Here is a 24,814-nt window from a genome sequence, read left to right as displayed (position 1 = left end):
TTAAATTCGCAGTGAAAGCAAGGCTTACGCAGCCAACAGGTGGGCTGGCGTTGCCGAGCCTCCGGTCTCGTCAGAGAGCGAAGCGAGCTGCCGCCGAGCCCCGGAGCGGAGCCGAGCCGAGCCGAGCCGAGCCAGTCTGCCGGCAGAGCCACGCCGGCAGCGGCGCGCTCACCGCGGGCCCGGCCGGCGGGGCGCCCGCGCAGCCTCTACCCTGCCCCAGCGGACCTCTCCGTGAAACTCCTGGGAGTAACGGGATTAATCAGACACCGAGAACCGACCGCTCGCTCCCCAGCGGCCATTTCGGAGACCCTGCGGGCACGCGGACGGCCAGGGCCGGCGCTCTCGCGCGCTCACGACGCCCCCTGCTGGCCGCACGACGCGCCGCTGCGGCCCGGCGCGGGCTGCCCGAGCCCCGCACCGCCCCGCACCGTCCCCAACAGCCACGTCAGCGCGGCGGTTGGGCTGCACGGAGTACAAAGCACTAGAATTTAGGATATAAAAATGCCGCTAAGGCTTTTAATGACATAAAAGTGGTTTTTTATGTAAGAATTTCTCCCGGTATTTTTCTGCCGCGGACTAAAAAGATTCGGGACGCCCCGACATAAGCCCGGGGCGACGATCTCCTCCTCTGCTTCCCCACTCTGCAGACACACGGATGCGCGCCGCAACCAGGAATCCGGAGCGGCATTTCTCAGAGCAAGCAGTCGGTGCCAAAGATGGAACGCCCGGAAGCTTCCTTTAGTTTCAGCTACCGCTGTTCACGTTTTACCTGGTTCCCTCTTGTCACAGTACTGGTGGATCCCCATATCTTCACCTATGCAATGGAACGCAAACACGTGTTGTTACGGATGTGGCACTGGAAACAAAGCTCAGCTTCACCAGCATCTCAGTTTTCGCTGGCGGGAACAGCGCGTCAGGTGTTCAAACACAGGCGGCAGTGTAAACACGCGCCCTCAGGACACCCCCAGGACTTTCCAGAACCAGCAAGGAACGGCTGAAGGAGGAGGTGACAGGTCCTCACATTTATTTGGAGCTGTCACGTCCGCCACACACACTTTGATTCTCTTCCAGCTGCCGACACGCAAAAGTACTTTTACCACCTTCCTAATTAGCATCTTCTGCCTTCTTTCATGAGGAAAGGTAAGGATCATGGTGAAAAGTGTACCTTCAAACAAATGTTTTCTGATGACTGACACAGCTGAGCTAAAGACAAGCGGATTTTTTTAAGACTCACAAACTCCTGAAGCTGCTCTTTCGAAGGATCCAATATTCTTAATCTACAGGTGTTACCGTCTACCTGGTGCCCACGGCAAAGAAATTTGGGCATTTCAGGTCCGTTGGGACCACAAGCCGCCCCAGCCAGTTCCTGATGTGGCCGACTCGTAAACACTCAAAGGTGCCATGGCAACATCCACAAAGCTGACCTAAGTATGGCTTTAAGTTGCATTGTTTTTAAAATAATTATTTTGACACCGCATCCATCTCCTAAGCTTGGAGAGGGGTATAGCATGGGGAGAAATTCCTTACACGGAGGAATGCAGGAAGGCACTGCAATGGCAGGCAGCTTTTAAAACAAGGCAGCACTCCTCCCCTGCTGCCTCAGTATTTTAAACGAGGTTTGTAAGCAATGAATGAACGGACGGAGAGGAAGCAAGAAGGTCAAAGGCGGAACACAGGCACAGCACGCCACAGTACGCCTTCAACTACAATAAATCACAACTACGTGTTTACTTAACCCATCAGACTTTTCTATGAAATACAGCTTTTGACTTTTTTATATTACTGTTGTTACAGAACAGTTCTCACACAAAGATGGGATGCCAAGACATACTGAGTCAATATTTGAATAATAACATTCAAATAAATATTCATTCATATCCAATTGAATTGTCAATAACATTCAAAATAATACTTCAACAAAAGTACTGCACACTACAATTGGCATGAAGTGTCACAAATAATATTTTTATATGGTCCACTTATAAACCAGTGAGTGTGGTTTTTTTAGTATGATATTTTAGCAATAGCAAGGCAAGATGAATGAAGGTAATTTCTACATGGTTAGTAATGAGTCGTGTGTCTCCTAGAACAATCAATTAATTTAGATAAAGATATCCTTGTAAGTATAAAATTTCAAGTAATCATGCAAAATACCCAGAACATGCAGTAATTTTTTATTTTCATGCAAAGTACAAATCACAATGCCTCTGCAAATCACTTGACTACAGACCTTCATTCACCCAAACTAGTCATTAAACTGAAGCTTACAGTCAAGTAGGACTTAGCTTCCTAAAACGAAAAATGCATCCCATTAAATATAATATTAACATTTTTTACTTGAAAGGATGCTCCAGTTCTATGACGAGATAAGCAAAGAAAGTGACCAAGTTCAAACATCGTATTGCTGCGGGAATTTCTTCCTCCTAGTATAAAAACCGTGTTATTTGGGTATTCAAAATTTTGTATCAGTTTAATATTCATCAACAAGCTTCATTGTTTTGTTTAATAACAGGTAACAGCTCACCTCCAATACGTAAGTTAGTCTTCAAAGACCACAGAAACATCTCAGTCAGGCAGAAAGACATCTGTTGGCAGATGGAGCCTTAGCACTATCAAAAGAAGAGGAAAAAATGCACGAGCAAATTAATTACTTTCTATCACCAGTGAAACGCCATGTATTTTGGAAGCTAAGTGCTAGAAGAACCTAGCACCAATGATATTTTCTTATATGTAAGTTGTAGTTTTTGACTGCAGTAAAATGAATAATGCATGGGAAAGAACAGGATAAGAAATGTATATGTGTCTATAAATACATCATATACAGAGACAAATCAACATTTTAAATTTACAGCCGCTCTCACTAAAGTAAGTAACTTTGTGCTTGATGGTTCTCATCTACATGCTATAATCTATTTTTACTGTATGTTTATTATCTCGACATATGCAAAAGTGAAGCCACTACTTAAAGATCTGGCTTAGATAGGAGAATTTGACTATCAGCCCAAAATTTTTAAACACTGTATATTGGGAAGTGTCAATATAGTCAAGAAACAGTTTTGAACACCTGATATTTGGAGACTTTAGTTATAGTACTAAATATAAAAAATGATGTCTTTAAAAAAGAGCACTTACATTAAATCAACTAAAACTGACAAAACAACAGATGTGAAGCATATAAAAATATGATTCAAAATACTATGTACATTGACCACAGTTATAAACTGTTTGCTGTGTTTTTTTGAACAATCTGTCTGAATATTCCCACTAGAGGATGCGCTGTGTTTCAAAGCAGAACTGGGAGTCTTCTGAGATTCAGTAACCAACAGACTTCCCCGAGTACTTTCCAGCAGTGCTGTAGCTGTAAGCCGGCCATCAGACCAACTGCTTTCACTTCATGTGCTAAACCCAAGGATCCACTTAAAGCTGTCCTCGGAAGGGGAGTTTACATAAATACAGCACACTTAAGGACCACTGTTGGTATGGTACTGTACTGGAACTTTTTTTTCTTTTTTGAAGTGGATTCTTAATTTCCTTTCCCATAGTGCCATCCAAATAACGAACCAATTACAAGCTGATTGCCAAATTCCTATCACATAGAGTATCAGACGTTTACGTCAAGAGTGCTGTGATGAAAAATATGTGCAAGAATCTCAGGGAGCATCAAGGAAGCTATCATAGTCCCGGCAGAGCTATGAGACCTTGAGGCATTATCACTCAACCTAGTGCATCTGTTTCGATGCACTGCCTAATCCACTGAAATAGCACCAAGTGGAAATAGTATTTTCTTTACATAGATCCCCAAATGTGCAAAAAGTCTTGCTGACTTACTAAATCCCATGGTTCTATTAAAAAAAAAAAAGCTCACAACACACATCTAGTAAATGGAATATACTTTCATCTTGGACAAGCATGAGGTTTGGAAAAAAAATGCAAGGAGATTAGTAGCATGGTGGTCTGTTGAACATGGGAACCATTTTTGGTATAAATATGGATGAGGGCAGCCACTAATTTTTAATGTGGACTACAGTAAAAGGGGATTGTACACTATAATTTTCTTATTCGTTTTCTCTTTTTTTACTTTCTTTCTTTAGCAAGTGAATCAAAACTTGCATTCCCCAAGGTCCATAGATCCTAGATTAGAATTTCTCACTAAAAGGAAGTCATCAAACTGAGTGAACTTCTCAAAATCCTATCATGGTCTGACTAAAATAAAACCCCACAAACCTTTGATTGGCAGATGATCTGTTCAGCTGGGAAAAGGCACATCTGCCCACAAGACAAGATAAGACTAGGAAACTTTGGCATGGCAAATAATCTAACATAAATTCCCCAAATTACTCCAAAGCTCTTGTGTGTAGGCTCCACGGGCCCTTTTAGTTGTGTCCTCCTATTGAATACAAAGCTATCCCATACCGTTTTAATGCTGCTGTGTGCCTTCCAAACTGACAGATCAGAGAAGACTTTCAAGTCCTTATTTTTTCACTGAGTGTCAGAGACACAGAGGGAACTTTCCAAAAAACAGAAGAAAGCTTTCAAATGAGCACTAAATACTCAGTGTCCAAGACACGTACTTTCAGAAAGTTTGCCCTCAAAAAAGAGAAAAAAAGAAAGTTTGTAGGAAAATGTTAAGAACCCAAAGACTTCTAAAGAACTGCATTTCAGTTCTGCACTGAATAACCTAGATGAAGCAAAATTCTCCATGTACCTTAAAAAGGTAAAAGAGATTTTGTCAGTTATTCTAATCTTGAGTTTAGCTTTTTGCTTCTTCCTTTCTTTGGACTCTGAGCACCCACAAAGTAGCTGATTATTTGAATGCTGGTTACTCTTGTGCCAGTGAAAATGGCCGTCTGCCCCCAAAATACTGATCCAGTCTAACAACATTCTAATCTGAAATACCTTCAGTTTAATTATAGTCTATAGGAAAAAAAAAAGAGAGGGAGAAAATTTGCTTCTGTAACAACATACGGCATTGTAATATCTGAGTATTTTGTTCAGAGGAATTATTCTTTCTTTAGTTCCTTTTGAAAGAATACACACTAAATTTCAGAGTTATGCAACTACATCTTACCATTTACCACATCATTATATTCCAACACAATGGGGATGAGGATGATGACGACAAAGGGACCTTTCTGTCTTCGAAAAGTGCTTCTCAGAATTTACCATGATCCTTTAACGACATGAGCTGGGCCCTGCTATTGCAAAGAGGCAGGTATGAAAAAATACAAAAATTCCTCCCATTGAGCTTTAAGGACTTCATCCTTCCCTCTTTAAAATTGAGTAGAATTTGGGAAAAAAAATGATAAAATAACTCTATTGTTCAGGTAAGAACGGAATTCAATTTAATAGCTGGTTCTTTTTCTGGCTCATGCAACACTGACTGTCTGCTTTCACAATATCTTCACAAAAAATAGGCAGGGATATTTTTGTGGTTGCAAAAGCTTACTGACAAATGGAGATGTTCTGCAATGTTTAGCCTGCTCCAGTATCTGCGTTAGAAGTCCTTTGTTTTAAAAATATCCTCAGTTTAGTAAATCTTTGTTTAACCACTGATATAGAAAATAACTATCTGGCCACTTTTGTAACATCAACAATGCTGAAACTGATATCTATGGTCCACTCCAACACCTTCAATATAGCTGCTGTTGTGCCAAATAATTAGGAACTATGCACTGCATGAGTGATTCAGGGCAGTGATATTGTATTTCTCCTCTTTCCATAGAGTTACCTGTGAGAGTAGGGTGCTTGTGAAAGGCAATGCCCAGCTCCCGATGTGAGTTCATCCCAAGAACACTTAGCGAATAGGAAATGCTAACTACAGCAGACTATCTGAACTTTGGAGTTTACATCCCAGAGGCACGGCTTGGTGTCACAACACTATCCCAAGTGACCTTCTAAGAGTAAATGCTGTAACTGCCAGGCTACAGGCTAGCGTTTGATGACTATCTGTCTATTCCATTGAAGGTTGACCAACATTATGCCAGAAATCCAGCGTTCCTAGCAAAAGAGCTATAAACAAGGGGGATATCCTCCAAAATACTGCTGTAGTTTGGGACACACTCCTAGGAGCAGAAACAAGGTAAAATACAAAGCTAGTCAGAAAGCAGGTATCTCTGTGCCACAGCAAAGTTACAAAGCTCCTGCAATAACATATGTACACATACTAGACGAGGTACTTCAGACATGGGTTTGGGCAGATGTACCACAAAACGTTCAAATAAAAGAAAATGCTAAAGAATCCCATTTTGACTACTCACACGGTATCAGACTTTCTTGGCAAAAAATACTATACCGGGAATTATTTTGTAAGAATTGCCCTTTTGTTTTCTCCTACTCCAGATTGCTTTCCTGTTCCACTGGTCTAATTTTTTTTTCCGAAAAATAGAAAATGTAATAGCCACAATAGACTCTAATTCAGAAAAAAATATGTATTTTTTCATTTGACTTCAGATTAATGACACAATAGCTCTACTAGCTATAGATTCCAGAACAGATTACCTTAAATTTTAGTTCTGCCTCCCTTCCTCCACCCCTCCAGTGTTAACGTCCTATCTCTAGCATCGCTACAGCTCATTTCCAGTGTCTGATTTGTAACTCAGACACCAAATGTTCAACAAAGACGGTAAGGCATCAAGTCATCCTACAACTTATTCTATGTTACTGTGATATAATATTTGGAGCAGAAATCCTTGTCTGTTTTTTCTTCCTCTTCATGACCAATTTCTCCTTCACCAAGGAGAGAACCTCCCTGCAGCACAGATATCATTCACAAACGTAATACTTTACTTGTAAGGTAAAGTTTAGCTCGAACTATGTGCATTAGATCAGTAGCTACCTGCTGTATGCTTTAAGTTGATACAACTACTTCGTTGTGTAAAGCATGTAAAATAAAGTTTAGCTACTGTCTTTTACATTTTTGGCTACATCAACTTAAAAATTACTGTAATTATTCATTTAAACATAGACTGGTAAAATCTTTTCTCAGTCATGTTCTCATAGATAATAATTGCAAAACATTCTCCCAATCTTACAAGATAGGCTTCCACTTCTTACAGTTGTATGAAGCCATAGCTCTTTTGACATATAATAAACACATTCAGAAATAAACTCAGTAAAATCATGAGAATTTGTAAAACTTCATTTTGTATTCTGGCATTAAGCAGAAACAATCCGGATTCTTCCTCCATATCTACAATTTATTCTACCAAAAGTCAGCAGCACAGCAATTAAAGGAAACTGCTAGATTTATATATGCAAATTAATAATTTTGTTTTCTTAAGAAAATTATGCTTATGTCTGTGTGTCAGTCTAACCTTTTTAAATTTTTAATCCATTGATCAAGCTAAATCTAATCTTCTGATCTGTTTTCTCAGAAAATAAATTCTCAGAGAATATGTAATTCCTGCAAATGCTGTGTAAATCTGCAGGTGGGCACAAGGAAAAACTGTCTTAGTACCAGAACTGAGTGACACGCAGGGGTGGCTCAAGCCCTAATCACTTTTCTTGGTGAATCTGCAGATCTAGCCCAGTCGGAGCACATTGTTTCTTGCCAAGCTGGAAGATCTAACAAAGGGGGTGTAGCCTGTGAAAGACAGTGGTAGCACAGCAGCCATGAGTGCTGCAAACATTGGGAAGAACTGGACAGGAGAGGGGACAGAAAAGATGGCAGGTTGTAGGGAAAAGTGTGGGGGGTCTGAGACTGCAGTGGATGGGGGAAAAGGGGCAGATGTGGGGATTGTGAAAGATATATATTGTATACACTGGCTATACCACTACTGCATAACAGACAAGCACAAAGCACACATCAGCTGGGCAGGGGGAGATCACTGGAATTTCTTTAGTTCTGTTGTTTGCTGAACAAATCGCCATACAGACATTGCCAAACATACTTGCTTCTCACTAATACATACAAGAGAGTAAGCAGGCTACTTCTCATCTGTGACACTGGCCCAAATGTTCTAGAGCAAATCATGCAAACAGGTATGTGTGAATAGTTTCCTGCTCCTGTGTAGAAATCTAGTGACTATAGGAGTCTGATCAGGTTTTAAGGCCTTGGCTCAATTGGTCCATTGGTAAGATCAGCTCTGAATTTTTAGCCACAATTTTAAATGTCACAAATGTTTGGATTTAAGACGTTGTGGAAATAGCACAGAATGGCATAGTTTTAATTTGGTTAGAAGTTAAATGGGTGCAAGATGACATTTTGATCTACCATCCCATTGTGCAATCCTTTCTTTGGATTGTACAGGTTAGCAATTCTATTACCTATGCAGAAAACAAGCTATTCTCACTTCATTCTTAAATGTTTCATTCATTTAATTGTGGGAATTTAACTTGATTTTCTCATACTTAGAGGTTCTAGTCTTCATCTTTCACTTTGCCCTGGCAAAGTCTGAGATACACGTATCATAATAGCAGCTCTGCAGTGCATAACAAATGGCAGTCAGGGTTGGAGTCCTATTTACAGTAAGACTGTGGTTAACCACAACAGTGAATGCTATTCTGTCAGTCATGATCAGATCAAAAATGCCATGGCTACACAGAGCAAAAGACTGACCTGATACAATCTGGATCAAATGGGTTACTAATTCTGCAATGGCAGCTACAAGCTGGTAGTCCCCATTCTTCTGCTGTGTTGGCACCCATGGCTAGACCTCTTGCAGCTGGGCCACTGGAATATCACCAACCCTGCTCTGCTCCCTGACCATCACTGCAGTATCTCACCTTCCCCTTTATAAGCAGGTTAGTGCTCATCATCTTTTTCTTCCCTTTTTCTTAGATGCTTGTTGAACTCAGACCCCCTCCTCGTCTGCAGCTACTTTTTCTGAGCCTAGGTCAGGTCCTCCTCACAACTACTACTCCTGGGACCGAAACTCCTTGCCTGAGATCTTTGCTATCTTCAGTAGCACAGTGGGCTTTATTCTTGTATTTATTTACTTCTCCTTTAAATCCCTTTTCCACTGAGAAAAGAAGTGTACACTTTGCAGTATAACTGAAAATCAGGTCCCCTGTCCATAAGACCAACCTCTGATTTTAAGAAGTAGAAATACAGGCATGCTCTTATAAACCTACTCAGTGCATAATAATTCATATTATAATATTGGTTTAAGAATATTTTCAGCTAACACAAATGGCAAATTGTTCAGTTATCACAAATTTTAAGTTCTAAGCAAATATTTACTGTTGCTAGACTTACTCTAGGCAAATATTTACTGTTGCTACTTTCTCTCTCTTCAGATGCTATTTTCTTTCTCTTCAGACTTCGATGACTCAGACTGTTTTGCCAAAGACCTGAATGAAGCGAATTCTTTTGCTTATTCTAACTTCCCCAACCTAAATAGGAAAACTACCTTGTAGATGGGTGAACAACACAGAAGAGCACTCTGTATTGAAATACACAGTGAAGCTTCTATTGTAAGAAAGGCCTAAATATGGCTTGCAGAATAATCATTGAAAGGAAATACATTATCTGATAACTCAAGAATTCTGGCATGAAAATTATACATTGTAAATTTATTCCCATAAGCTGTGAAGTTGTATCATGCTCCATTGAATTAATTTTTGTGAGGTTTGTTCTATTGGTTTGCAAGTCTGAAAATAATCCTCTTTTTTTGCAATAATAGTTATATTTACTGAGTTTTCATACTTCAAGATATTTACACATTTAACTGTAAAATATACATATAGCTCCTTAAGAACATTAAGACTATTTGATACATACTAAGCACACTGAAATTCTGTAAATGCTGTAAAACAGAAGAAACGTTTTATCTCCAGTTGATATCAATTAAGGTTACTTCTCGTGCAATTATCTTGGGCTTAATACATTTATACTCAAGTATTTTAACTGCATTCAAAACATGAAGGCCCCAGTCTTGCAACTGGTTCTGCAGTGATGGTCTCCTTTACAACCAAGGCAAAGCTCATAGTAGGATCATGTCATTAAATAGTAACCATAAAAAACTGCCGCCAGACTTAATTTATATTAAGCACCAGTGTTTGAGATATTACCATTTTAAAACAGATTAGCTGTATGCGGGCAAAAAGCCATGCAGGCCGTTGTTCAGGATGTGAACTGTTGCTGAGAGACAGCTGTCCAGTTCACCCGCTGAGATCTGAACTAAAACTCTATCTGCTAGATACAGGGTGCTGAAGTACAAAGAGCTGTGCAGAAATACTACAGGAAATCTATATGGGGGTAACTTGTTGCTTCTTCATGTGTCAAAGCTGAGGCACAATTTCTCCTGAGTTGTCACCCAAGTAGATGATAAGATCAGAAACTGAATTCTCGCCTGCTGCTCAAACCACACTACCATCTCTCCTACCTTCAGAAACGCACTTCCAATATATTATTGGTACACTCTTTTGAAAGACAGCTATTGATTAACTGAACAGATAATAAGATTAACAACAGTGAAGCAGAATGAATTTGAGGGAGGTAATGACATTTGTCAAGAAGATACTTAGTTTACGTATCAGCCACACCTCTGACAACATTAATGAAACTAGAAATCATTCTCCAATTGATACTGCAGGCAAGTATTACAATCTATAACAACTCTCTGGCAGAGTGGGTGTGAAAAGTTAAGAAGGTCACAGAAAATAGACATAATTGACCCAGGTTTTTACTTCACAGAGTGAAAAGTTCATATACACATTTTGATAAGGACCCTGAAGGCCTTTATATAAACCAGATAGTAGATAAGTGATCCAAACCACAGATATCCAGTGCTGACACGACATAAGGTAATTACAGAAGTACTAAATGTCAAACTGTTTTACGCTATTCTTTTAGATAGTGATTGTTGTTGTAAATAAACCAATTTTTCAATACTAAAGGTCAGTAGGTCGTAAAACTTCATAGTAGTGATTTCTTACTGTCAGCCAAGAGAGAAGATAACAAAATCTCTATTTTATAAGCTAAGCAGAAATGAGCATCAAAAGGTGAAAGGACCTGTGAATTATTCAAGCAGGAAGAGTCCTTGCTCCATTGCCCTACCATTGTTGCAACTGCTGTTTGCAAGGAAGGAGGTTTATATCAGCAGGTGTTTAAACTGAGAATACCAGTTCACATCAGAAACTAATTATGTAAATGTATGGGTTTACAGCAGTGCTTTTGAAGACAACAACAACAGATCTGAATTGTTTCTTCCCACTTACACGTTTATGCATAGGCATTTCAGTTCATCAACTGGCCTTGCAGGATGGGCTGTTACTATCAAATAAACAGTGATCAGAACAGTAATTAAGACCAAGGCAATGAGTTAACCATAGTTCAATCTGAATTTGAACTATACTTGCACCGAAACAAGTAAGATTCTTCTGTATTTTTATGCAGTATTTCAGATTTAGCTATCAAACTACTAACCAGATCTGTGAGGATGTCAGTTAATTTTTTTAAGTACAACACTGATAATATAGTATGAACATCTATTTAGTTTTCCTTTTGTTTATGTATTGTACCAACAAATTTCTCACTGAACTATACAGCCCTTGCCTTTAACATTTTATACTATGCATGTTAACCGAGTACTTGTTTAAAGAATTTTCAAATGCACGTTGGCAAACATGTTGATTTGATTTACAAATCTTGCAAATTTGCAAGCTGTCTTTAAAAATAGAAATATATTTCAGAGTACATTGTATGAGCTGAATAAATTTACTAGAACAAGCAGGTTGATTATTTTTAGATCTACAACATCTTTAAATGTATTTTTTTGTATTCTTTTTCAGAATGTTTTGCCATTTAAATAATTTTCAGTAGCTTCTTTACATTGACCTATTTTCTTCTGTTTTGTTTGGAGGCAGGTAATAAATTAGGCAAACAATACATAAAGCTTCACTAATATTTGAAAATTACCTTTGAATAGCCATTGGCAAGACTCACTGTGCCTATTTGCGAGCATTTATTTTTCAATATGTTTTTTTCTGCTATACTTGAATTCCAGTTAATCCAGTGAGACTCGTATCTTGCTTTCTTCAATGTAATATTAAAAAAAACTACAATGCCTGTGTGTCAGACTTCCTTTTAAGAAAGATTTGATTGCAAACACAAACAAAAAGCTTTTCTTCTTTTGTACTCCTTTATGATCTTCAAACAGGTTTCTATGAAAAGGACTAATATTTTTTCAATTTTAAGCCATACTCACCTTTGCAGTTAGGAAAGACAAAAAAATGAAAATTTCATGTTGCAATAATTAATTCCTGATTGTAATGCTACAGTATAGTTTATGTTGTGTTTTAATTACACAGATATGCATTAGAGAAAATAACTTTGAAGAAAAAAATGCATTTGTTTAAATATGTTCATAATCACATTTGAAACTGTTGAGCAGTAGGGTCATATATAAAACAAAATGTACACAGATTTTAATACTGAACTAGGAACTACCCTACTACTCTTAGGACAGCCATGAGAGTAAAACATTTGGTCTACAAGTACACCTGGTTTCAGAAATCCACTCTCTTAAAAAACGTAAACAAAACTGGTCCAGTCCACAGTATGAGACAAAGAGCAAGTTGGGGCTGGGGGTGGGGAGAGACAGAGAAAGACAGGAGAAAGATCAAGCCAAAACTGAGTATTTCTTACAACAAAAAATGATCCAGTTACCAAAACCAAAAGAAACTTTTCCTGCCAAACAGAACTAACTTGATATGGTCAGTTAATTCACCGGCTTACTCAGGACATGAGCTTCTCTTTTTAAGCATGCACATCTCTGGCAGCAATACTGATCCGAATGCGGCCGAATGGGATGAGGTCTTTCTGAATCTGCTGACGAAGAATCCAAAGTAATCCTGTCTTGTGTCCAGGTTGCCAGACTGCTGTCTCTAAGATGGACAGCCACATTGACAGTTTTTGGCTACCACAGTGGTTAAGTGCTGTCCAAGAACATAGGCATAAAAGAAAAATTTGATGGGCTGAATCTCTTTCCACTGACTATGTAGGGGACCTAAACTGACTACAGTGCCAACACAAGCATTTCAAGGGCTGAAAGCTCAGTCCAGCTTCATTCTACCTATTTTGTGAGCAGAGTAAGACAAGCTGTCAATAAGAAACCCGCGGTGGCCTTTGACCAGTATTTAAAAGTTTTGGTTTCAAACCTGTCCTACAACAGAAAGACAATAGATTTAGTAACTGCCAGCACCATCCCCATAAATTCTGAGTATCCATAGTAAAGATAAATTGAGTTTCAGGATTGACAAGAAACCACATAGATAACGGATATCATCCAACACTTCTCGAGGAAGACTTTCCTTTTGCTAATAACACCATCACCACTGGATGAAAACTGTTAGATATCACTTCATGATCAGCTTCATCTGCCTCAAAAAGTGGAAAAAATATAGTATCATTATTTGAGACGCTAGATATTGACGTTGATGTAGAGGTAACTCCATTCACCAACCCCAGTTTCATGTCTTGAAAGAATATATGCGATTGCTCTAATTTCTAGTTGGCATAGACTAGTAGTCCTTAATTTCTGTAAAATAATGCACCATTGGAATTTGTACATTTTATGTTTTATAATCTTCTTTAAATGTAAAATGGACTTTTAGTCAACTCTGAATACTTTAGAAACAACCAGCTAGCTTGCAGCATCTTCGTAATGTGCAGTTGAATTATGGAGAGAAATGTGAATTGGTTCTCCATAGAAATGACCATCTATTTTTCTAGATAATACTGGCGATGTACTATCTGGCTTCAGGCTTACTGTCTTACTTGTCCAGCTGCATACTGGTTTTTGTTTTCCTAGTGGGCAGATTTGAAGGAGACAAAATTGACATAATCAAAATATGTGCATCCTTACTATATTTAGTCATGAGTTAGTGTATCCAGTATATTTGGTCATCTATCCTTTCTTTTCGTGACAATGCTTATTAGCATTAGTCCCATCATTAACTGATGGATTTATGGTACTTGTTGGAAAAAAGAATACAAAGCAGCTCTTGCTAATATGCGCAACATTTACTGAAGGAATCAACCCTCCAAAATCTGTTCATATTATAAAGTATAATAACAGAAGAAGTACTTAGCTTACTAAAGTATGAGATTAGGCAGACTCTCTGTTTTCATTTAACCAGTCGTTGTTACCTGTCTGGTTCTAATTTCAAAATACCAGTTCTGAACTCAACCAGTGATTTACAGCAGCTACTCAAATATGCTACCAACAGAAAAATCCATCTAGCTAATTTTAAACAGGTTTGTCACTTAAAATTAGATCCTGTTATCATTCATCTTAGAGGAGAAATCACTAGTGGGTCAACTGGTCCAAGCTCCTAGCGAGCAGAGTGTATACACTAACATTTTGTTTTAAATCACAGTACTACTATGGTTTGCACAAGAATAGTACCAAACACACTTATCAGATTAGGGCTAAAGTTTGCTGGGCATTGTAGAAACTGTTATATTACAGAATTCTTTCGTACCTTATTACATTGTTTTCATAGGTCTAATCTAAAAATCTCTTTGAAAATCCATGAACAATTCCCTTCAAAACAACACGACATAACCTGCAATGCCTAATATCTTCAAACAACTAACACACTACCAGTCATTCTGTGTATTCATTCAGAAGCTCCAAATTTTATATAGAAAGAACAAGATGTTCACAATATCCAATTATTCTGTTATTTGATATGCTTAAGAAAGACGTTTTACTTTTGCCTAGATTCTACTCCCAAACTAGAAAAAAAATGACTCGAGTATGAACTAGACAGTCCAGGTACTAATGAAAAAATGTACATCTTTCAATGGCTAAAAGAAGCATATATACGTATTGTATAATCTCTTGGAAGAATTTGAATCGAATTAGTTATACAACAATGCATGTCAGCTTCACAAAGCACAACCACTGATGTTGAAATTTATATTACTTAAATATATATGTAAATACTAAATTCCAAAGTTGTTAGGGCATATGATGTTAGGGAGATTCACCGATTTATTTCCACGTGTTCTTGCAATGTAAACACTGCCTTCTGAGAAGAAGCCATCTTCGTGATGTGTATGTAAAAATGGAGATAGCAGTACCAGCAGCCCTCGATACAAATACTGTACTACAAGCATATCAACATATACAGGTGCAATAAAAACGTGGACACTTATGCCTCAAGGGACATTTTGCTTCCCTTTTTGTTTAAGGTTTAGGAGACTATATGGCTTCTTAAGAAGTTCCTGAAGAAGATTTTAATTCCTCCCCTTTCTGAGCTCAGTGCCCGTTCCTCCAGCTCTCAATTGCCATTTTACTAGAGAAAGTCTTTGGAAGTTTTGGCAGCTTTCAAATGCAGCTGGGTATCAGAAATCCTTAAGCCGAATCTGCAAATTCATGCAAAGATGTACCAGCTTCTCCAGGAGGAGTATTTTCAGAATCACCATCTCCATGGGCTGGCTTTGACAAAAATTTGCAGGTGGCAGATTTCTTTGCTGAGCGCTCATGATCTAGACATTACTGACCATGTAACTAAGATGTACTGCTTTGTACTACGCGCCACTTTTGAAATCTAATGACTTTCATTCACTCAGTCTTAGGAATTGATTCCATAACAGCAGAATTTTCTCTCAGAAATCTTCCTATTTCTGTTGTCCTTCACTCACCTTGCACCAGTGTCCTGGGTCAGAAGTGCAGACTTTAAAATGGTATTCCTGGGATAAATGGCTGTAAAACCAGTTCCCTACCCTGCTGTCTGCACATTATTACAGCAAAGACATACATATTTTTTAGCTTGCTACTGAATGAGGAATCATGATGATTCTAGAGAAAAAAACAAACCAACTTTATTTTACTGACAGTTTTATTTTTACATCTTTACTAGCAACAGCAGAAATTTACAAACTGCATCTGTTTTACTATTCTTGCTGCAAATATATGCAGCGGAGTTACAATGAACTAATATATTTCTAAAAGAGGCAGTAATATTGTAAGCAAGTGCTTTAAAGTACAGATGATCATCTGTCTCACTAATTAAGAGACCAGCCCATTTTTCACTTGCATGAGGTCCATGTATATTTTCTTTTGTTTTTACATTAACAGTTACGAAATGTAATAGTTTTGCTGCTTTGAATCATTCAACCCTCTCTGAATCACCTTTAGTTATCCACATTTAAATCCTCTGAATTCTAAGAACAGCAGTCCACAAAGTAATGCAAATTAAAAAAGAAATGGGGTAATTCTAGAAACATAAAATGATTCTTTATTAAATCTACAAATACTTCAAATTAAGTAAATCAGGCTTTAAGAAAAGAGAGCTCCTTGGTGCAGAAGCACCCTCTAATGGCTGGCTACTGACTGCTCTGAATAACAACTGGAAAAGCAATGTAATAACTCCCCTAAAAAGGAAGGGAAACTGCTAAGATACAAGAGAAACAGAAATGTGAATATACATATGCACACACACACATGTATATTCACATTTCACACATATTCTCTGTTGCATATCCTTAACACAGAAAAGAGCAACAGAAATCTGATCAACTTTTTAAATTAGAGTCTGTATTTGCTTTTAAAGCAATATTCTCAATTTAGTAGATGAAATGGCTTTTTATGTTTGCCCAGGTTTCAACCATTCTCCTAAATTTTAAGATAAACAGAAACTGACTTTTCTATCTTATCTCAAATAACTTTTACAAAAGAAAACTAGTCCAAAAAGGCTTCAAGAAAAATGCCATACTAAGTCCAAATCATATAATAATTTAGGTTGGAAGGAACTTGGAAGTCATTGGGTCCAACTTTCTGCTCAGAGCTGCCCAGCCCTGAAGTTAGATCCCAACAGTGGAATACTAAGTTAAGTAAAAAAAGAATTATACTTTGTTTTAGTTCTAAAGCTGTACTAGAGATACTGGAAATGTAAACCATTTTTGCTGTCTAAAAACATGCCTTAATATCTTTTTTTTCCCTTCCATTCTAAGACTTTGCAGATTTTTTTTTCTGAAAATACCTCAGATTTGCTCATATGACTGCATTATTTCACCTCCAGATTAGACTATATATTTAGCACGTAGTCCTTTATTATTAACTGTTAAGTATAGCTCAGTGTTCACACAAAGCCAGTGGCAGATAGAGGACTTAATAACATGAAGGCAATGAGGCTAACGGACCAACTTGCTTCTCAACATCACTTTTCAAATCTCTTTGGGCTAAATTTTCAGCCAGGGTGTGGGGAATTAGCCATAGAAATCCCATTAACGTTAATGAACGTTCCATGGTTAACTCCCCATGCTCTGTTCTGAAGATTTACCCCTATATCTCCAAAATAAATATGTGCAGATGCCAAAAGTCTTTTTATAGAGCCTGAAGAAATTAAGGACTCTATTCTCAAATAACTGACTTACGCACATGTATCTTTTTCCCCCATGGATCGTCTTCTACATATCAGAATGGGTGTAATGTCTGCATTATTCTCATTGAAAAGACTATCCAAAGTGTATGTTTACTGCATAAAGGCTGAGTTTAGTTAATTGCACATTCTGCAAAAATTATATATATATATAGAGTCGGATTTGTCTCAGTTAAATACACGATGCACGGGTTGAACGGTGTTCAGTGTCATTAAGCACAGCATGTATTTGTACTTGCATTTCTGAAGAAAAGATGGTATTTGGGAAAGTCATTAGTCTGAAAGAATTGGAAAGTATCCTACAACTAGGGCAACATAAGCCTCTACAAGCAGTGGCCGAGTCACTGTTTAAAGATGGTGAAGGATGTTTGTTACATCAACTAGGAAAATATGAAGCTGTGAAGGGCTTCTGGGATCAAAACCAGAAGCTGCCCTCTGTTTTTGAAATGGGGGGTGGTGGGGTGGGCGCATATTTCCATCATCTTTTTAACTCTCACTTGCAAGAATATACCCTGGCTATTTTTACAATTTTAATTTAGAAGCCTGCTTGCCTAGATGAGCATATCATTTCAAGCTCCACAACAGCTTAAAAAAAAGTGCCAAAACAACTTCTTTGCCAAAGCTATGCTTTGCTTTGGCAAAGCACTAAAATTCATGTTCATAAATTTTTGGCTTCACTGGTATTAAAGTACATGCATAGGTGCTTTACTTATCTGAGGGCTACAAGTGCCCATAAAGACATAAAATGGTGTTGACCTTTTACTATACTGAGACCCTTTCAGGTTTCTGATGCATTTCAGAGTTGTCTTAATTCATTAAGTCAATGAACTGCTTCAAACCGTGGTCACTTGCTAAAACTTGGGAAATAAATCTTCAGTGACACTTTTTATAGATGAAGATTTACCTTACCTTCCTTAGAATGACTATTCTTGGAGATTAGACTGGAATAGGTCAGGTGAACACCCAATTGTCTGCACCTTCCCTCGAAATAGTTTACTAGTGTTACCACTATAACCTCAGAGGACAGGCTAGTTCCACCCTGAATACAGAAACGAAAAATCATCTACATGGAGCCTGTGCAAAGTTTTTTATCTGAAAATAATATATCAGCTAAATGAAGACAGAGGGAACTCCCTGAAAATACGCAGTGAAACCACATCTGAGAGAATTCACTCAGAAAAACCACAATCCTTCTGGTTATACCTGGAGCTGAAGACAGTGCATTTATACAGAACTTCTTATAGTTTATGTGCAGACTCTTAAAATAATTTCTAGATCAAAAATTAAATGTATAGACCTCCTAAGAACATCAAAATATGTGACTATAAACCAATTTTCTTTCAGTAGCAACACATTTAGACAGATTCCCTCTTTCCATTGAAAGGTCTTTCATAGCCAAGATAAAAAAGGGAATTTTCCTGGTAGCATTCTTCACAAAAATGCTTTCAGCTAGAAACAGGGAATCTGGAATGAGGTAAGGTCAGGCTGGTGGGGTGGGGAGGAGAACCAGTCATGTAAACAGGTTTTATATTGCATTTATTACAAACTCCCCTTATTTTCACTTGCTTCTTTGGAAATAAGCACAACCATGACTGGATTAATTCTCTGTGGGTTTCCCTCTGTACTATTATTGAGCAGTCATGGGAAAACTCAGCCAAATGAGTATGGCTCTACTGAAGCCATACATCTAGGAGGAAGGGCAATCACCAGAACATAGGGCTTGTCTAAAAAAAGACATTCAAACAGATAGGGCACTTTAGCTGACCTCCCCCAAGTGATGTCCTCATACTTTAATTGAGCTGGATTTTTGATGTTTTATGTCACCCTAAATGAAAAGGAATAGTTTTGTAGAGAATGTTTGTTGGTTTTCTGGTTTTGCAGAAACACATTCCTACCTATTCTTCAGGCCTCCTGTCACTTTTCATCCCTCACTGCACTGCTTAACATCTGAGCACTTCTTGTACCCATACCTGTGTGCCCTCCACAACTCCAGGAGTATCCATACTAGCTGAAACCTCTCTCTTTCGAGTGCTGTAAGGCAACCGGGAATGTCTCTTTTCAGTATGATGAGAAACACAGACATTTCAGTATGATGAGAAACAAAACATAGCAGCAACGTCTTCCTCACACCTACAGATGATAAGAAATTAAAAGGCAAAGACTTCAGCATGCCTACTGCCAAGTCCAGTGCTTCCTTCTCTACGGCTCCCAGTTTGTGTTCCCCTTCCGCTGCTGCATCCCCAGAGAGGGACACCATCCTGGTAAACAGCAGCAGTTATACCTCATTTTGGTTTATCCAGTGGTTTTCTGAACACAGTCTTCGACATCTCCTGGGAACCTGCCTCAAGAAAACATACTCCAGCATCAAGACACCTTTCAGGGGTTTATTCGTAGCTACTAAATTGCTGGCATCTGTTCTTCTCTGACCTGCTCTTCTATTGATATGTTTGGCAGTATCAGCTGGAGCGCTTATGCTGTCCGCTTGTGGCATCCTACAAAAGTATTCTTTCCCATCAAAATCTTTGTTTGCATAGGGTAATGGGGGAAGGGGAGAGAAGATAGGCACTTTTGTCTTCCCAATACCACTTAAATATGTTGAGCACTCTATTTATGAAACATCCCCACCACTGCTGCATTTCACAGCAGCCTCCTACCTAAAAGTATCCGAAATTTCCACAGTCTCAACAGTTGATTTCTCAATATTCAAGTAGTTTGCAACTGACTGGCATCAAGCAAGCGTAATGAGTTTTCATATGGCAATGGCAAAATGCCTGTTGGCACTGCCAAGAACTCCTCTACCTGTAGCAGCTCTGCAGTGAGTTCAGAGATGGACAGTGGCCTATGTTATGCTGAATTTTTGCTTCCACCACTGGTCATCACAGAATCACAGAATCACAGAATAGTAGGGGTTGGAAGGGACCTCTGTGGGTCATCTAGTCCAACCCTCCTGCCGAAGCAATTGTATATCATTACACTGCTTTCCTATATATATCAGCAACTAACTGATCTACCCCTAAAGCAGCGCTCCACCAAATAAAGCTGCTTCAGATAAATGTCTTGGGGAAGTAACTACTCTGTTCACCTAACCTCTCCTCCTCCTTCATTAGCTGTACAGCCACAACTTCCAAAGCTTTATGAAATCACGGAGCCAAAAACATCTCTCTACATGACTACACATGCATGTGTACAATCCTATTTGCATTAATGATTATCATGATCTATGATATATCCTCTGTGCTGCCTTACAGTAGTTCAAAATGGAATGGCAAAATTAATGGACACAGGGAGAAGAACCATGAAAGTTTTCCAGCTTCATTCCCAATCCTAAAATTTCTGCAAGTATTCCAGGCACTGATGTATGAAGAAAAATACGTAAACATATAAAAGAGCAGTTGATCCACAGCATGGAACTGAGCAGCACAACATTGCACTATAGGTCCTACCTCCAGAATACTCACTGGTTAAATCACAAAAGTGCGGGACAGTCGGTGGTTAAAGCACAAAAGTAGGGAGTACAAAAGACGTTACTCTAGCATACTGAAGTTATAGAGAAGCATTTCAGTTTGATACAGTCAGGTTGCTCCACATGCAGTAAACAAACTATTCCAGTTTCCCCAAGTGCTCTTCATATCCGATAACGATTTTCCACACAGATCCTTAAGGATCAGGAAGAGCCTAGGATACTGCAATTCCTGCATCAATGCATGTTTTAGGGCTTTTTAAGGCAATTCATTGCAATGAAGTCTCATAGCTGTCCTGGCCTTTGTCCTTTCCAAGGATTTCTTCATGAGATGTGTGATATTTACTAACCACGTTCCTCATTTGTCAGCCTTCTTTCAGGATTGCAAAACACACACCTAAAAAATATTCCATTGCTTGATCACGCTAACACAAGTCATATTAATTATGAATATGTTTGTGTAATTACATGGGAGAGGTGCTTTGCACAGCAGTTAAAGTACATGCAACATCTATAATAAGCAACCCTGTGTGTAAGATATTATTACAGAACAGGGTTCTTGGTCTGAAAGAAAGAAGTAATTTAAAAGTTGATGCCAACTCTTTGGTGTTTTCTAGGTCACATAAATTGTTATTAGGACCCAATATATTTAAATAACAAAGCACATGAAATCATATTTTATCTGACTCAATAGGAACAATCATGCTATAGCTTTTGTTGAATAAAGCCATACACATTTTTTCCAAGTTAATTAAAAATGTATCATTTACATACAGCAACCAGATCTGAACGGCTATTGCAAAACTTTGATTTTATTTTGATCACTTTACCTAAAAGAATACACATTGATGCAGTTAAATTTTTGAATCTTAAAGTTATAATGATTAATTTGTTTAGAGCTAACTCTTCTCACGGATCCAATAAACAGAGTTGCACACACTCTGTGATAAAAGATTTGCAGGCTAAAAAAGCTGTTAGCAGGACAATCCAACTATCCTTAGGCAAGCAAGGTACCCATTTACTGCTTAAAACAGGTACAGGTACATAGAAAAAATGTGCCTATGCTCAGCAAAGCCATTTTTATGTTTTCTTTTTAATTTTAATATCAAAGTATTCCAAAGCTCAATTATGCTTCATTAATGAAACTGTGACTATCCCACTTAATTATTTTAATATCTGAGGATTAGACAAGGAATGCGAATTTTGGTAAAGTAGACAACGATGGAAACACATTGACTGTTCCAAGGGGAAAAAAAAAAAGCTGTATTTCATGTTTTAAGCCAACCAACAATGAGCCACAGATATTGTATTACAGATGATTGCTTTAATCCTAAGGCATTTTAGGGTGTATTTGAAGTAACACAAGGGAAGCTTGTTTTTTTATATTTACAACATAAAGCTGCTAGGAGATGGCTCCTAGATTCACATAATGTGAGTTAAGTTCTCTTTCGCCCTTTGCAACCAAAAAAAGCAAATACTTGCAACTTAAAGTCAAAATAATGCAATTTATCACACAGTTCTTTCCTGAGATATCCCTTTTCCTTCTGCATACCACAAAACCAGAACTCCAGGCACACACTCACCCTGTGCTACAAATCTTTCACGTGCAACTGCTAACTTCTCTGTACACATTTCTCATAAATTTTTAAACCCTGTTTTCACCTTCAGTGACTTCACAAATTTAACATAAATACAACTTTACACAATGGCACCACCTAGTGTTTAAAACACCAATCTTCCATCCTCTCTCTGACCTTTCACTCGCAGTTGATGAAAAATGTAACTATTTAAATGAGAGCACATTTCATTCAAAGCAGACTCATCTCCTTTTCTGTCAGTTTCTACTTGTGTCTTTCATACCCAAAATTACATACAACACGATCTCTGCAAGCATATTCTTAATTCAGTTACCAGTTGGTTTCAATTTAAAAGATATGCTTAGGTCCCAACGAAAGACCAGTTTTGTGATCAAAGTCAATAAAATTGTCTCTAAAGGAGGATTTAAGTGGTTGGTTAAGTAGAAATCAAGCTACACGTATATGTATTTTAAACCATTATCCAAGAAAGTAAATTTCCTGTAAAAATGTAAGTCTTGAAAAAATGTTTACTTAAAAGATTAAAGGCAGGCATTATCATATTAGAAAAATGTGTCATCTAGTGCCCAAGCTTGTCTTTTATTGTTACAGGCAGGCTGGCAGCCTTGGCATTTAGAAGTGTCAAACCACCTTACTAATTTTACAAGTGTACTTAAAGTTGTGAAAAACTTTGTAAAACTTCATCTGTGTGAGCGAAAATAGAAACAAATCTCCACCAGGTTGACTTTTCTTTTCTGGAGAAGAAAAGTGAGGTAACTGTGCAGCAAAAATGGTTCAGTTGCTTAAAACTCTACTATTTTTTTCTTTAAAACAACTTCAGGTTTTGCAGGATGGCTCTCTATCTTTGAAACACACCCCCTACTATAGCTAGGCTTGACCTCACAAAAAAAAAAAATTATTTCTGACTTTTGGTGGGAAAAGCCACCATGTTGTTCACAACTGCTCAGGAAAAAAAAAATAAAAAAAAAATTAGCAAATAAGGTCCACTGAAGTTCCATTCCTACTTAGGATGCTCCAGTCTCGCTGTTCTCAGTGCTGATTAGGGAGTACCTGTCCCTTTCAGACTCCTCCTAAAGCACTATGCACCATGCTCTTCAGCCTCCTGCATTTCAAATAAAAACATCTTATTATTCCCATACAGCCTTAGCCCAATGCACACTGGATACAGCAATTCAGAATAACCTCACTAATTCACTTCCTTCAGAAACTGGGAGGCAGAATAAGGACCCCAGCCAGAGTTCCCAAGCCCAAACACCTACTTTCTCTCCATCACAGACACAGCTGATCCCAAGTACAGTTCTCACACACAGTATGTTCTGAAATCGTTAGTGCGAATGACAGAAAGCACAGATATGGTCTCTATCCCTGAATCTTAGTTTAATTCTATGGTGGTTAAAGCAACCTGAGCCACATTAGAAAGACTTCTTCAATACCTCACCTTCTACACCCAGCGCAGAAATTCTGTGCCCCTCTTGTAATAGTGAAGGACTTACACTGCAGAAATATTCCCGTCCCATTAATTTCACCTACTTTTCCCAATATAAATGGTTACTATTTCTCCTCCATCTCATATGCTCCTCGCCACAAACCTGACCCTTGCTTCAGCTGCAATCCTTCTCTCTATCCTACTCTTCCACCTGCTAATTTCTTATCTTCTGCAAGCATTCATGTAACTTATTTGCAAAAAACAGTTAGATCTTTTCAGTTGCCAGCTATACTTGTCACATTTGCTTAATACAAACAAAAGCAAAATCTATAAAGACAAATTTTATCAAAAAATACCTATAGTTTTTCTCAGGTATTTCAAAAGGATTCTACTGCATAGTATTTGAGGCACCTGATTTAGTGGTCCCACATCCCCTTGAGTCACCACTATCACGAAAACACCACTTTTCCACAACCTTTTTGTGCAGTCTTTTTGTACACATTCTTTATAAACCTTTTGCCAACATTTTTTAGCATTACACTTTCAAGGGAGCTCCAGGAGTTCAAGTCAGGGGGTCAAGGGAGGCATGGCTAAGGGTGAAGTCAGGGGTGCATTTTACATACAGGAAGGCACAAAGTAATTGCTAATACTACTTTTAAAAGAGTTCATTACAGGTGTTTCCCAAATTCCAGAATAGATTCCTAATAAAAACAGTTCAGTTAGTTGGATACCCTGTACCCCAGCTCATTCTTCAGATTGCAAAACCTTCTCAACCTTAAGAATAACATTACTTTGTTCACTATGAGATAGCACAAGACTGACTGTCAGCAACTGTGCTGCTACACCCCGACCCCAGCACAGAGTGTCTTGAAAATGGACCCTCTTTAGCAAGAGCCAGAGCTACTGATTTTCCTTCAGTTGTGCTGGTACAACTGTTTATAAGGCCATACAAAGAAAAACGTTCAACTTAAAACCAGTTCAATTCCCAGAACCAGCTCA

The 24,814-nt window shown here is 38.3% G+C and overlaps 1 protein-coding gene across 3 annotated transcripts in view; it reads right to left on the bottom strand.

The window, feature by feature from the left end:
* WDPCP (WD repeat containing planar cell polarity effector) overlaps positions 1 to 24,814 on the bottom strand; it is a 155,868-nt gene that overhangs the window by 102,550 nt on the left and 28,504 nt on the right. For all 3 annotated transcript variants that reach the window (XM_075413344.1, XM_075413345.1, XM_075413343.1), the window contains exons 2-3: positions 2,525 to 2,609; positions 770 to 814 (exon numbers count right to left, since the gene is read on the bottom strand). In XM_075413344.1, coding sequence (XP_075269459.1) covers positions 770 to 814; positions 2,525 to 2,585 — 106 coding nt within the window. In that variant the 5' untranslated portion in view covers positions 2,586 to 2,609. The remainder of the gene's footprint in view (positions 1 to 769; positions 815 to 2,524; positions 2,610 to 24,814) is intronic.

Source organism: Opisthocomus hoazin, chromosome 2 (assembly GCF_030867145.1).
Source record: "Opisthocomus hoazin isolate bOpiHoa1 chromosome 2, bOpiHoa1.hap1, whole genome shotgun sequence".
Taxonomy (NCBI): Eukaryota; Metazoa; Chordata; class Aves; order Opisthocomiformes; family Opisthocomidae; genus Opisthocomus; species Opisthocomus hoazin.
This window is presented reverse-complemented; position numbering and strand designations above follow the sequence as displayed.